The 14,321-nt window shown below is 52.1% G+C and overlaps 1 protein-coding gene across 1 annotated transcript; it reads right to left on the bottom strand.

Moving 5' to 3' along the window:
* Window positions 1-9,361: 9,361 nt before the first annotated feature.
* On the bottom strand, window positions 9,362-13,298 carry SMIM12 (small integral membrane protein 12). Its single transcript, XM_045898133.2, has 2 exons — window positions 13,165-13,298; window positions 9,362-10,079 (listed from the first exon to the last, which is right to left on the bottom strand). The coding sequence occupies exon 2, from the start codon at window positions 10,072-10,074 to the stop codon at window positions 9,796-9,798; it is 279 nt and encodes a 92-aa protein (XP_045754089.1). The 5' UTR covers window positions 10,075-10,079; window positions 13,165-13,298; the 3' UTR covers window positions 9,362-9,795.
* Between the last annotated feature and the right edge of the window lie 1,023 nt (window positions 13,299-14,321).

Genomic DNA, 14,321 nt, shown 5'->3' with positions numbered 1-14,321 from the left:
GACACTGGTAGTAGAGCCTCACGTTCAGGACAAGAAGTTAAGCCATTGGCCCCGGGTCCCCCAGCTACTGAGAGCTGGAGCCATACTACCCCCAGCCTTGCTTGGCACAGGGAGACAGGTTGAGGTCTAGGGCAATGGAGAGGGTACCATTTACCCCCTCCTCTCACACACCCTCTTAGGACTTGCGCCCCATATCCCCGACATTGGAAGTCCTCCCCCAGCTTCCGGGCACTGGGGAAGCAACACTAGGGAGGGCAGGGGGCTGCACCCACCCCGCCAGCAGCCTGCCTCTGAGTATTGTTTTCCACTGTTGATAAAGGAGGCACTGAATCAGCCTCAGGCCATTGTGGTTGCCTGGGTGGGGGGAGGGCGCAGGGAGGAGGCAGGACAGGTCAAAGGGTGACAACCCATTCATTCCCGCCCACCCACTGGAGACCTGAGAGCTACAGCTCAGCTGCTAAGGAGTCCCAGGCCCACAGTGTCCAGGAATGGGGAGAACTAAGAGGTCTCTGGGGATGGAAAGGAGGGGAGAAAGCCCTCACCAATTTTCCCACCCTCCACCCTCCCCTGTCCCAGGGGAGGAAAGGCCAAGGGCATAGTGAAATCAGGAGGGGCAGCCAGCTTCCCTGGGGTAGAAAAGAACTCAGAAGCCAGAGACCTGGGCTTAAGTATCACCGCCTTCTCCACCTGTGACTTCGAGGGTGGCTTAGCCTCTGAGTCTCAGATTCTACCTCCTTTCCATGGAGACGACCCCTGCCCTGCAGGCAGCTTGGGAGGATTAAGTGAGATACGGTGAAGCACCCAGCCCAACCACTACTCCTCTTCACCTGCAGGAGCTCAGCAAGCAAGCTTATTTCCTTCTTCTTGGCTGGGATTTGTCTGCCTCAGGTGCCTGAGATAAAAAAAAGGTCCGCAGGAGAAACAGGGTGGCTGTCCGCTAGCTCTTTTCCAAGAAGCCGGGAACATCACAATCCCAGGACTCATGGATTTAGCTGGGCAGGAGGTGGCTGGCAGCCTGTCCTGAAGCATCCGTCACCCCTGCCCGCACTGCTGGCTCTGCCCAGGGCTGCAGAGCCTGGAGGGACACAATGAGGGTTGGGGAAGGGCAGCGCACCATCAGAGGTCCCTAAAACGTTCGCTAGTCCACCTAATGGGGCTGCATGAAAAGTGACGCAGAGGTGGGCTCCAGGCCAAGGCAAGGTGCTGGCTTGTTATCTGTGGCCAATTCTGAATCCCAGCAAACATCTGAGTCACTTTCCCACCCTGCTCAGCTTTTATCAAAAAAACACATGAGCTGAAAGGAAAAAGTCTATATGAGAACATCAGCGTGAACCTACCCAATCAGGCAGGTAAATCTTCTGGAAAAATAATAGAAGGGATACTCGGATTCTCGGTGCCTTTCTACCACTCCCTACCTGAAAGGGTACTACTGTGAGTTGCAGAGCTCAGCTAAAACAAGGGCAGCTGAATGATCCCCGCAAAGCCAGCCCCCGCTGGGAGAGCCTGGGGCCACGGCCCTGCCTGGAGCAGCTGCCTTGGGGCGGAAGGGCGTCCAGGCTCTGATAAGGCAGGGGAAGGACAGGACCCGTGCCTGGGGCCTGCTGACTGTTCCTTCACCCCAGAGACCACAGGGATAATCAGCTCGCAGAGTCTTCCGGCCTCAGGCATTTAGTTCCTACTCTAAGGCCTCTTGCAGAGGGGAGTCGGGGGAAGCCAGCACCAGCTTCACCCAGGACCAGGGCAGCACCAGAGACCAGCGGGGCCCCGCCTCAGGGGGCTGGGTACCCCCTGCCCAAGGCTCTCCCCAGTGGCAGAAGCAGCCTCTTCTGCACGGCTGCCCTACTCTCCTGTTATAGGCTCAATTGTGTCCCCTCAAAATTCCTATGTTAAAGCCGTGACCCCCAGTACCTCACACTGGGACTGTATTCGGAGATAAGGCCTTTAACGAGGTGATTAAATTAGATGAGGCCATTAGAGTGGGCCCTAATCCAACCTGACTGTTGTCTTTCTAAGAATAGGAGATTTGGACACAAAAGACCCCAGGGAGCGGTCACAGGCACAGAGGGACCACCTTGTGAAGAGGTAGCAAGTGGGAAGCTACCCCCAAGTCAAGGAGAGAGACCGCAGAGGGAGCCAACCCTGCTGGCCCCTGATCTCAGACTTGCAGCCCCGGGCCACCTGGCCTGTGGCTCTGTGTTGCAGCGACCCTCCCCTGGGCTGGGGGGATCAGGAGGAGGGTTCTGGGGGGCTTCCCCCTCACACGCCACCAGCTGGGCTGCTGCAACAATAACCCCGGCAGGCTCCCTTCAGCTTGGCCCTACCCTTCAGATGCCCAGCTTCTACAGCCCCCTCCAGAAACCTCCATCTGCCCGCAGGCCAATCAGTGAGCCGACCAAGGTAAGGCTGTGTGGGTGTCGGGGACCCAGCTGGAGCCGGGGAAATGCTTCGAGATGCCACGGCAGTGCAGAAGGGACTGGGGGGTGGGGGAGGCAGGGAGCAGAGACGCAGCCAATGGCAAAGCCGAAGGGCCTCAGGGCTGAGGATCAGGATGCCCCAGCCCCCTGCCACAGCCTCACTGTAGTCCTGTTTCCTCTCTACACTCCCTCTTACAGCCTAGAGAGAGACCAGGGTCTTGAGGCAAGAGTACCTGCATGGAATGTAAAAGCTACCAATCAAAATAACTACCTTTTCCCAAGCGCTAACTATCAGTGAGTCTCTGTTCCAAACACCTTGCATGTTGTCCCTTAGTCTTCACAATAACCCTCTGAGGCAAGTCCCATATTAGCCCATCTGACACGTGGGATTGAACCCGAGAAGCCAAGCAGCTTGGCAGAGGCCTCAGAGCTATACGGGGCAGTGCTGGGCTTTGAACTCAAACAGCCTAACTCCAGAGCTGAGTTTCTTGGAGGGGAAGGGGAGGGCTGGGATCTGAGCCCCTAGAAGCCCAACACATGTCAGGGAGGTGACAGCCAGCCAAGGACAGGACTTTAGGGACCACAGTAGATAAACAATCCACCTTGTCATCAATTGACCAAACTATAAACACAAAGAACTCCATCTGTGGGAAAGACTGTGACCTCCTACCCTCCCGCACGTGAGGAAAGCAGTCTGGAGAACATCCGAGAGGCAGCGCTACCCCTAAAGCTTTATCTTTGGTCTGCATACGGGGGAAAATGAAAGCGGGAAGGGGCAGGCGAAGCAGGCAGCAGCCTCCATCTGAGGCAAGTCCCGGGAGCCGCCCGCAGAGGGCCCGAGCTGGGCCCGAGCTGTGCCCTCTGACCAGCAGGCACTCAAAGGGTGCTTCCCTCATCAAGTCAACCAGTCTACAGGCCAGCTGACCTCGGTCCAGTGTGATGACAATACAGAAACTGGGAGGGGGAGGGGGCACGGGGTGGCTACAAGCCCAGCTCTGCCAAGAATTCCTGGTGTTATCTGGGGTGAGCCATTTCCCGCTTGGGGCCTCCGAGGCCCTTTGTTAGCATGAGGAGAACCAGTGCTCCTCTCCCTTCTGACCGAACTCCTTGGGGATGAGGGACAAACAAAAGGGGCTTCATGTGAATACGGAAGGTTTACATCAGCTTTGAGGAGAAATGAGGAAACTAAAGTGCGCCTCACCGATCAGCCCTCCCGCCCTCCCAGGCCTAGGGGATAAATGCAGACAAAGCGGAGACACTCCAGAAGCAGGGGCTCCCTCAGACTCCCAGGCCTCCCCAGGACCTCCACGTCCCCCGCATTGGCCCACGGTTCTGCAGAGGCTGAGGGAGAGCCCCACCTGGGAAGGGCATTGAGTGAGTCCCTGGGCTCCAGCCCAGGGCCTTGCTGGTTCCTTGGAGCGTCCCCATCCAGCCTGCTGAGCCGCTGCAGGGCTTTGATCACTACTACACGAAGGGTTTCCTGAATGCTTTCCTGAGGACATTGTTCCCCACTACAGAGTCATCAGGGTCAAATTCATCATGGGCTCTGCCGGGCCAGGTCCCACCCAGTGGGGAAAGCCTGCCCTCTGCCCAAGCCCCTTCCCCTGGGAAATTTAAGCGGGGCGGGGTGGGGGAGGGTGGTTTCCTTTGGGTTTAGCTTATTACCAGCCTTGGGGAAGGCAAAGCCACAGCCAAACACTGCTGCCATGAGCTCAAGGCTGTGGGCAGCCCTGCTCCCTGTCTTCCAAAGGGGCTCATCTCCACGCCCAGCCCCGGTACCTGCCCCGTCCCCGAATCACACTCAGGGGCCTCTTCATTCACTCAACATTTATTGGAAAGGACTCTGTGCCAGGCATTCTGCAAGGGGCAGAGAGGTGCCTAAGCCGTGGCCCCTGCCCTCGAGGAACTCACAGTCTGGGTGGGGGACAGACACACCCCCGTTACAGTGCCTTGTAATAAATGCCACAGTAGCATGACCCCAGGCCTGGAGCGGGAGGGAATGGCAGCCCCTGCTTCGGAAAGCGGGTAGGGACCTACGCGTGTCAAATCTTAGAGCGTAATAGGAGTTCGCCAAGGAGCCAAGGAGGCACGACGCATGGTGCATCTGGAGGCATCAGGGTTTGAACGAGCACGATGTGTTCAGGAAGAGGCAAAGCCTGGCTTCCATCCCTGGGGATGACGGGAGGGAGACTGGGGCAAGAGGACAAAAGGAGCCATGGAGGTCTTCAAGCAGTGACCTCAACAAAGATGTACTGTAGAAGGAAGATGCTGGCAGGAATAGGAAGAGGTTCCCGGGAGAGACCGAACGTTGAGGCAAGATGATGGAGCCCTGAAGCGGGGATGTGAGAGGTGGGCCGGACAGAGGAGGGTGGCCGCAGGCTGGTGAGGGAACCCCTGGGGGGCAGGGGAGTCATAGACAGCCTGAGAAACAGAACAGGGGGAATGGGCTCCACGCCAAACACCGTGCTGGGTGTTTTACAAACATCCCCTCAATCGTCCCAACTCCGTGAGGGAGGCAGAACTAACCCCACTCCACAGAGGACGCTTGGAGAAGCAAAGGGACTTTTCCCAGTCACAAACTAGATTACGGAGTTATCTGCAAACCCATCATACACTATGGGAGGGGTACCCAGATACTCTTCTTTATTCTGAAAAGCTGACATCCCAAAGACTGCTTTTTAGCAAATACTTTGAGAGACTGTGGACAGAAAAGAAGAGCATTTATTTCAATTTCATTACCCAGACGGGCTGCCACCCCAATGCGCTAACAGTGAGGCTTCGCTGGGCTAGAACCTAGCACCCAACATTTCCCAAGCACTCTCGGAGCTGGTTCTCCCTCTTTTTACGCCATCAGCAGGGAGCACACCCACATCCCTGGTTTGCAGGCAGAGAAGCCAAGGCCTGGAGAAGTGGAAGGTCATGTCCCAGGTCACCCAGTTTCCTTGGCCCCAAATCCACGGCTCTTTCCTCTGCCTATGCTCCTGATCCATGACTCCTGGGCATTCTGCAACCCCTCGCTCCCCGCTTTCTGTCTCTGACCCCACAGACAGCACCAATGGAACTCCTACTTAGCGACACAGGTCTGGCCACCTGGGTTCTTATGCAACATGGTCCTTTCTGTAAAGTATTCCTAAGCAGCCCTCCACTGCCGGGCCCATGAGGGTCCCTGTCATCACTCTCCCAGCCAAGGCTCCTCCTGCCTCTGGATCTCCACTTCACCAGGATCACAAGCATACATGCCACTATTGCAGGAAGTGGAGGTTTTTCCTATAGTCAAATGAAAGCAGCTAACATCACTAAGCACCTACTGGTTGCCGGGGACTCTGCTAAAAACTTCACATAGGTTACCTTAGCCTTGCTACATAACCCAGCAAAAATGGGTATTCTTATCCCCATTTGACAGATGAGGATAGTGAGGCTCAGAAAGCCTAAGTGACTTGCCCAAGGTCAGCTAGCCCTTGAGGCAGGAATCATAACTCGAGTCTGTCAGACTGCAGAGCGCACTTTATTTTGCTCTCCCGCACGGCCCGGCTCACCACTCTACCAGTGCAGAGGCCTCCCCATCAAAGTGGAAAAGGAAAAGGGAAGCAAGACAGGAGCTTTTCCATTTCTGCTGCCCAGCTCCCAGGCAGCTCCAGGGAGGCCCATCCCAGAGCATTTCACTCGGCCACCAGCCCCACCAGCCTGGAACCCTGGGAGGCCGACAAGAGTCAAAGGGCTCCCTGGCAGGCTTATTCTGGCGGCCTCCCAGCTGACTTGTGCTAACACAGCAACAGGCACAGGAAAGGCTCTAGAGAGAGTGGAAAAGCACCAGACACTGGGCGGCTGAGTGGGGAGAGAAGTGATTCCTACCCAGCTTAGACAGGATAACCCCGCTCTAAAGCCATCACCATCTCTAGGCCGGGAAAACACCCAAGGCGGGGCGGGGGGGGGGGGGGCGGGCGCGACACCAAGCGCCTCTACTCACTAATGTGTTTCAGTGAATCGTGACTGCTGGACCAGCCCATAAAAAGGGACACATGCCTCCAAGGTGAATCAGCAAGCATGGAAGAAAACCAGTGCCCTGGGGCATCCCAGCAAGCTCAGCCTGCCTTTGCCCACATCCACAGAAACCCTGCTACCCGAGCAGAGGCAAGAAAGCACACGCCATGTCCATGCCTGCCCTGCGGCAGCAGGTCCCAGCCGACCGTGGGAAAGAAAGACCCAGCTGCAGATATTAATAGACTTGCCAGAGGCAGAGAGTCAGTGAGAGCAAAGCCCTAGGAGATGAAATTATTTAAAAGGGGGCATAAAGTGAGATGGCTGGAAGAGAGCAACTTGGTTTTCAAAGATGGGGCTTCTGTGGCCAGGCTCTGGGAGGAGGCATAGCCACAGTGACGGGCTTACCCTGAAAGATCTGCAAATCCAAAAATGTCTCAGGCTGTGGGAAAACTCTGTTGCTGTCATTTCTGTAGGTTTTCTGTCCCCCAGTGTTCTGACCCCCCAGTTAGACAGATATTAAACGACACACATGCACGACACCCAAAAGTGTTCCAAGAGAAACCACTCCTGGGCCCTAATATTTGCCACAAGTTGTTAGATTGCTAGGAAAAAAAATGTATACCTATCAGACTTCACTGGAAGGACAGGGCAGTTTGGGAGGTCACAAATCAGCAGCCAGTGGGTCAAATTATCCCCATGGGTATGTGAACATGCTTAGAATTAAAAAATAATAATAAAATAAAATGCCAACATTTAAAAATCAAGTTTCAAGAAAAATGCACAAAAATCTAAATTTCCAGGGGCACCTGGGTGGCTCAGTTGGTTGAGCATCTGTCTTTGGCTCGGGTCATGATCTCAGCGTCCTGGGTCAAGCCCTGCATCGTCCTGCTTAGCAGGGAGCCTGCTTCTCAGTCTCCCTCTGCCTTTCCCCCTTCTTGTGCTCACTTGCTCCCTCTTTGTCAAATAAACCAAAAAAAATCTTAAAAAATATATATAAATTTCTAGCATCTTTTAGGGAAAAAACTGAAAAATGTGGCATTACTGGGCAAGCAGCACAAACTGGAGAAGGCCGCATGGCCACCGCCCCCATTAGGCAGGCCCGTCCTTCTAGTTCCTGGCCTGGCCTGCTCACTGGAGTCACCCGACTGACCCCTGTGGGCACATGTCTTTGTCACTCCTCAAGCCCAGGGAAGCAATGCCAGGCTTGGTCATGCTCAGGACGGCCACAGGGCGGCAGCACTGGGCCGTCACTGAGGCCCGCCCACCTGCCAGTGAGTAACCCAGCTGAGCTTGGCACATCCTTTCAGAACCAGAAATCTCATCCTTACCTCAGCAGCAGACGCTCATCCCCTCCACTCCCCATCAGATTTATTCCCTAAAAGCAACAGCGGCTCATTTCAGCGCGCCCACTCGCCTCAGGGACAGAGGAGGAGCCACTAGCCACTTCCACTCTCCTCCTCTCTGGCCACCACCTTCCACGTCTTCCCAGCTCCTCCCACTCCACAGGACATCTCTACCTGTTCAGGCATCCCACCTTCACCCACCTGTTAACACCATCAGGCCTCAGCACCTCCCCACAGGGACAGACACCCTCCCCTGCTTTTAAAGACAGTGCATCCTTCATCATGCACTCACTTCCTTTTGCTCACTTAGGTTAAATGTCAGTGGACTTCATGAGACAATAGGTTCTCACGCCTCTTCCTGTCCCCCTGCTCTCACTGCTCTTCCAACAGTACCAGTAACATCTTAAGCAGCAGCATTTAGTATAAACTCCTGAAGCCAGTTAGGAAAGACATTTAGACCCTTAAAACTGCTCATCCATTTCATCCAAAATGCCATTTACTGGTCCTGCCATTTACTCCCAAATGCAGAAGTTATAAAGGACAGTCACTACAATATTTACACTAGTGAACAATCAAAAACAACCCAAGTGTCCAGCAACTGGGAAATTATTAAAAACAAACTATGCTTTATTCCCACTTGATGGGCAATTATGTGGCTATTAAAAACAACTAGGATTATGAAGACCATGTGATAAGACAGAAAAATGATTACGATATGAAACACTATGTAAAAAAAAAAAGGAATATAAAATTAAAGGGACAGTAATGATAAGGTTGTTAAAAAATGGGGCGCCTGGGTGGCTCAGTCCGTTAAGCGGCTGCCTTTGGCTTGGGTCGTGATCCCAGGGTCCTAGGATCAAGTCCCATATTGGGCTCCCTGCTCAGCGGGAAGCCTGCTTCTTCCTCTGCCTCTACCCTTCCGTCTGCTTATGCACTCTCTCGCTTGCACTCTCTCTCTCAAATAATTAAATAAAAATCTTAAAAAAAAAAAAACACTTAAAAAACTATGCCAAGAATTAGTGAAAGGTAATAAATGCTACCTTTTTAGTTGTACTGGAGCCCAGGGAGTGGGGGGCCACCATTTATCAATCTCTACCAAATGTTCTTTAATGTACATATATTACATCTATAGGGGAAAATGTATGCCTGTGTATAATTGAAAAATTTGATAGCAACTATTAAGCTCCCCGGTCCACACTGAATTCACATTTTGAAAGGTCCTATAAGCCTTTTCTCATCATGATAAAAAGGCTCCTGGGAACCTGCACCTCCAGGACTCAGTGCCTGGGCCCATGAGCCCTTGGTTAAAGGTCAATGTTATCCGACCCTGAAATGCCTGCATTTGCATAACCCTAAGGAGACTCCGACAGGATCTGGAAGATAGGATGAGATCAATATGATTCTCAGATGCCACTTTAATCAAGTTTTGTACCATACAGTGATGGGGGTGGTGAAAAATGTGACTGTTTTCAAGCAAATTCACCTGTCCCAAGGTAAACAACCTGGGCTTCCAAGAACAGTAAAAGGCTTTCCTCCCCAGGGAGTCTCATTCCTGAGCTGACAGGACAGGATTTCAGGAAGAATGAGTACAAGAAGAGGGCAAACTAGTGAAGGGAGCCAGGCAGCTTTTTGAATTCTTCCCAGTGTACACTGGAACTAGGCATGTAGGCATCCCTCCTAAGGCAACACCCCAACCCCAGCCACTCCCACTTGAGGCCAAAGTGCCTCCCCAAAGAAACAGACAGCCATCATTCATTTCATGACACTCCTCCCCATGGCGCGCCCACAAGCGCAGAAGCCTGAGCAGTTTCGGCCACCATACAACACATGCAGCCTTCAGGCCAGAACCCTCAAGGGCCTTCCTCTTCCCTGGCCCCTCGGCTGCTCGAGTGTCCACCTGGCAACACGAGGGCGGCTGGTGTGTGCGGGGCTGGGTGGTACAGGAGGGGCCAGAATAAGCGACACAGCAAATCCAATGTGGGTTCTGGAGCAGGGTAGACATGGTGGCAGGGCCAGTCATGGCCCACACAAGGACCCATGGGGCTCTGTGTCCTTCATTAATTCTTCTCTGGGCGGTTTCTGTTCAGGACAGCTTTAGGGGCAAATTCCAGCTTGTCCTTAAGGCTCACCACCTGGGTGTGGTCCTTGCCTAGCAGTTCATCCAGCTTGCGGTCCTCCCGGCGCTCAGAGATGCTCTTCTCCTCCTCCACAGGCTGGGGATCCTTTCCCCGGATGAACCATTCCAGGTGGTAACCCACAGCCCCGACCACGAAGGCCACAGGAAATGTAACATAGGGAGCATAGGTACGCACCACGGTCCAAAGCACAGGCCACATGACATCTGCAGAAGAGCACAAGGCAGCATTAGGGAGAAACCAGCATCCCCCTTCCCACCGAATGCGGACAACCCACCAGGGCTCTCCATTTACCAGGCAGCCTGGCAGAATTTACCAAGCACCCACCCCACGCAGAGTAACACAGATGGTACCTTGCTTAGGCAACAGTTAGGGCCCTGAAGCAATCTAGAAAATTTTGAAAGACGTGACTGTTAGGGGAAAGGGGAAGGATCTCTATTTTATGTACTATACTCATTGACCATTATGCAACCATGTCTGGCAGTGTTCCCCACAAGGGAACCTCTGAGCTTACCTAACAAAGATTCAAGCCTGTGATTGGCCCCAGGCCCTCCCTCCACAGTTTACCAACATTTCAGGAATGGAAAAAAGCCCTTCCCTGCTCTATGCAATTTCTCCATGAACACAGCCAGCCACACTTTTCCCACCGTGTATAGTCCCACTGTGACTCTCCTGGTCCAAGATAATGAGAAATAGTTCCTTTACCTCACAAAAAGAATAAGGAGTCTATTTAAATGGCCAATACCCTAATCCATTACTCAACCATTCTGGATTTTAGATAATGATTTTTTTCCTATTCTGAACTTGATCTTTCTAACAATGAGACATACCTATACTTTACAAAACTGCTGGCCAAACCTCTCTCAAAATACATTCTCTTCAACCAAACCCATACCCTCGTATTTGCATAATAAACTCCTAAAAATATCACCAACACATTACACATACTCTGAACGTGATAGGTCTTGAATTTTTCTGTAAAAACAAACAAAAAAACAAAAACAAAACAAAAAAAACACTGTACAAGCCCATGGCGGTGGGGGGAAAAAGTGGATTGGCCCTGGAGCGTCCTGAAATGAAGTAAGATAACACCAAAAAAATATATATAACACACAAATTGGTTCACTCTAATGGCCATTTAGTCTCATGACTATTACCATTAACAGTTATCAAAGATTATTCACGGGGCACCTGGGTGGCTCCTGATTTCAGCTCAGGTCATGATCTCAAGGTTGTGGGATCAAGCCCCGAGTCGGGCTCCACACTCAGTGTGGAGTCTGCTTGTCCCTCTCCCTCTACTCTTCCCCCCATTTGTTCTCTCTCTCTAATAAATAAATAAAGTCTTAAAAAAAAGATTACTCACATTATCATAATAATGATAGATATCATTTATTGAGCACTTATGTACCATTCCTTGGGCTAAGCACTTTATTTACAGTATCTCCTTCTATCTTCATGTCCACTCTGTGAGGTAGATGGTATTATCAGAGGGTTAAGTAACTTGCCCCAAAGTCTCAACTAAAAGATCATTCATTCCATTTGCACCTCTGTAGGTGTTTCTCCAACTTGGCTATCTCTAGTCTAAAGTGTACAACTGAAATCTCACCAAGGATAAAATGATTCTTTCTTTGGTTCCAATTCTCTTTGGAGGAATCCCAGCATTCTGTGGACCCAAGACTATAACGGACCATTATCAGGGAAAAAACTGCAGCAGCTAGAATGTTCCCCTCTGGGTCCTTTGTCTTAGCACCAGCCCCTATGCCGGACAAGTCACCCGCTGGTCATCACCTGATCTTCACAACACCTCTATGAGGTAGGAATTATTAGCCCAGATTTGTGTCTAAGGCCACAAAGGCTCAGGGACATTATGTGAACTTGTCCAAGATCACTAGAAGTGACAGAACCACTGCTTTTGAATCCAGGCTTCTCCAAACGTCAACACTTGTGCTCTTTCTAGTGGCAAGAACACACTGCAGATAGGTGTGCTGTTTCTGTCCAAATCCTGGACTTGGGGAGCGCTTCCTGCAATTTTTTTCCATCAACTTGGCATGTCACTATCTGGAAGAGCGTCCCTTTTGGCAAACTCTAAGATTACTCAGAGATTTGTGAAATTACAGGACTTAGACGTTGTTAAAACAAACAATCCTGAAGAACCTCAAACCTAATACTTCATTTTCTTTCCTACCTTTTATGCAAGCTCTCTCTAAGTTAACACTTACCCTAAACAGCAATTCTCCCTTCAGATCCCCAATTTGTTGTAAAACATACCAAACACGAGTCCACAATTCATATCCTCTCCCATATGCAGCAAATGTCTCTCTCTCTGTTGTCCTGCCCACATTCTAATCATTCCCAAGTAAGTCAATTCATTCATTTATTCAACACTTAGAACCACCTTCTCTGTGACAGACGTTGTGCTGGCGGGCCTACCCGACTTGTCTGCATTTCTCAAAACACTTAAGCTCCAAGAGGGCAAGGACCATGTCTGTGCGGCCCCCACTGTGTCTTATCCATCCCCCACCCTTCCCGCCCTGCCTGCCATAAAGTGCTCCCAAAAAAGTTTGTCAAATGAATGAATGACAGCTCAAACAACGCACCAGCGTAAAACCACAGCAGTCGCCCACCCCCACGCCCTCCTAAGGCGGCAGGAATACAGCAGGCTACTTTGCAGATCGGAAGAAGCTAAATACCCCCTAACAAGTCATCCCCAGGGCATCAAAACGAAGGCGGCAAAAGCGTCCCGCAAATACTGGAACGTCTTCCTTCCAGCCTGGCAGAGGAAGCCTGAGTGTCCGGTAAAGGTCAAGTGGGTTGCCAGGAAACCTGCCCTTGTGCGGGCGCGCCGGAAGCCCAATGAGACCTGAAGCCGCAGCCCGAGATTTGAGAATTGTTAACAAGAGCAAAGGAGACCTGACAGGGTGGGAAGACTGGCCCTGACCGTCACTCGAGCCCAGCCCGGGGATGGGAGCGCAACTAAGTCGGAGTCCCAAGTATCTGGCCCTCTCCCTCCTCTGGGCTCCCGGTCCCACCACGCTCGTGGCCTCCGCAGCGTCCGTTCTCACCCACGTGCCTGAGGCCGAGAAGCGCTGGCCGCAGAGGGTGTGCTGGGCGCCCAGACACGGCCTCCGAGCCCTGGGAAGAGAGCTGTCAGGCCCAGCCAGGGCCGGAGCGGACACTCGCAATCACCCTTCCCTAACTCAGAGGTCACTACCAGGAGTCGTCACCCTGACAATGGGCGGCCCCGGCGGCCGCTCCGGGGAAGGGAACTGCCCGCTGGGACCGCGTGCTCACCTGCGCCGCAGCCCGCACTCCACGGTCCTGCCCCCGCCCTCCGCCCAGCCCGCGAGCGAGCCTTTCGGCTTGTTCGCTCGCCTGGAGCACCGACGCCGTCTCCCAGCGGCCTGCGAGGCCTGGCCCCGGGACCCCGCCCACCGGCGCCAGCTCTCTCGGAGCGCGCCGATTGGCTGAGCTCCAGTCAAAGGCCCGGAGGAAGCTGAGCGTCCGCAGCGGGCCCCGCTGCGCCGAGATGGGGACTGCGCCCCCTCGTGGCCCGGAGGGTTTCCCAGTGACGTCAGCACGTGCTTTCCGCGTGGAGAAAGTGGAAGGTCGTCCGTTCATTTATTCAACTGATGTTTATTGGGCGTCTCTAAGACCTAGGTCTGGACACACAAAAACAAAAGACATGTTCCTTAACTTCAAGAAGATCTCCTTAGCAGGCTATAGTCTAGAACTCTAAGACCTCTTCAGATTTGGGCTAGCTTTTTAGCCATGTGACGTTGGGAACACCATTAATCCGCTGGAGCCTCCTTTCCCTCTTAGGCATAAAGGTAATAACATCTATTTCAAAGGATGTTGTGAGGGTTTGATGAGATAATGCATGTTAAGTGCTGTGCCAGGTACATAGCAACAGGGAAATAAATGGTACTATTGTCGGTATACAAAGAACTGAAATACAGTGAAACTTAAGTCTTGCCTGACCCCTTGATACAAGTATTCACTCCCGCTGTGTCCCCACTATGCCCTGTACAGACATCTATTTTATCAGGTATAGTTGACCTCTGAACAACAGGGGTCTGAAACTGTGTGGGTCCACTTACACATGGATTTCTTTTTTCAATAAATGCAGAATGGTACTAGAAATATATTTTCTCTTTGTTATGATTTTCTTAATAATATTTTCTTTTGGCCAGCTTATTTTATTGTAGGAATACAGTACATAATACATATAACATACATAATATGTGTTAATCAGCTGTTTATGTTATCAGGAAGGCTTCCGACCAACAGTAGGCTATTAGTAGTTAAGTTTGGGGGATGTCAAAGTTATACATGGATTTTCCACTGTTCGGGGGCTGGGCGCCCCTAGTGCTGTCATTGTTCAGGGGTCAACTGTATAGAAAAATAACACCAAAGCTCAAGCTCTGGAATGCCCCCACTGGCCCTGCCTT

The sequence above is a fragment of the Mirounga angustirostris genome, unplaced genomic scaffold (genome assembly GCF_029215605.1).
Source record: "Mirounga angustirostris isolate CCGP_5_RB_7025 unplaced genomic scaffold, mMirAng1.0.hap1 SCAF_4, whole genome shotgun sequence".
In the NCBI taxonomy this organism is placed as follows: Eukaryota; Metazoa; Chordata; class Mammalia; order Carnivora; family Phocidae; genus Mirounga; species Mirounga angustirostris.
The sequence above is the reverse complement of the archived record's forward strand: the minus strand, read 5'-3'. Positions and strand labels throughout refer to the sequence as shown.

Bases quoted from the DNA above. Each gene is read 5' to 3' on its own strand.
- SMIM12 (XM_045898133.2), bottom strand. From the start codon at position 10,074: ATGTGGCCTGTGCTTTGGACCGTGGTGCGTACCTATGCTCCCTATGTT.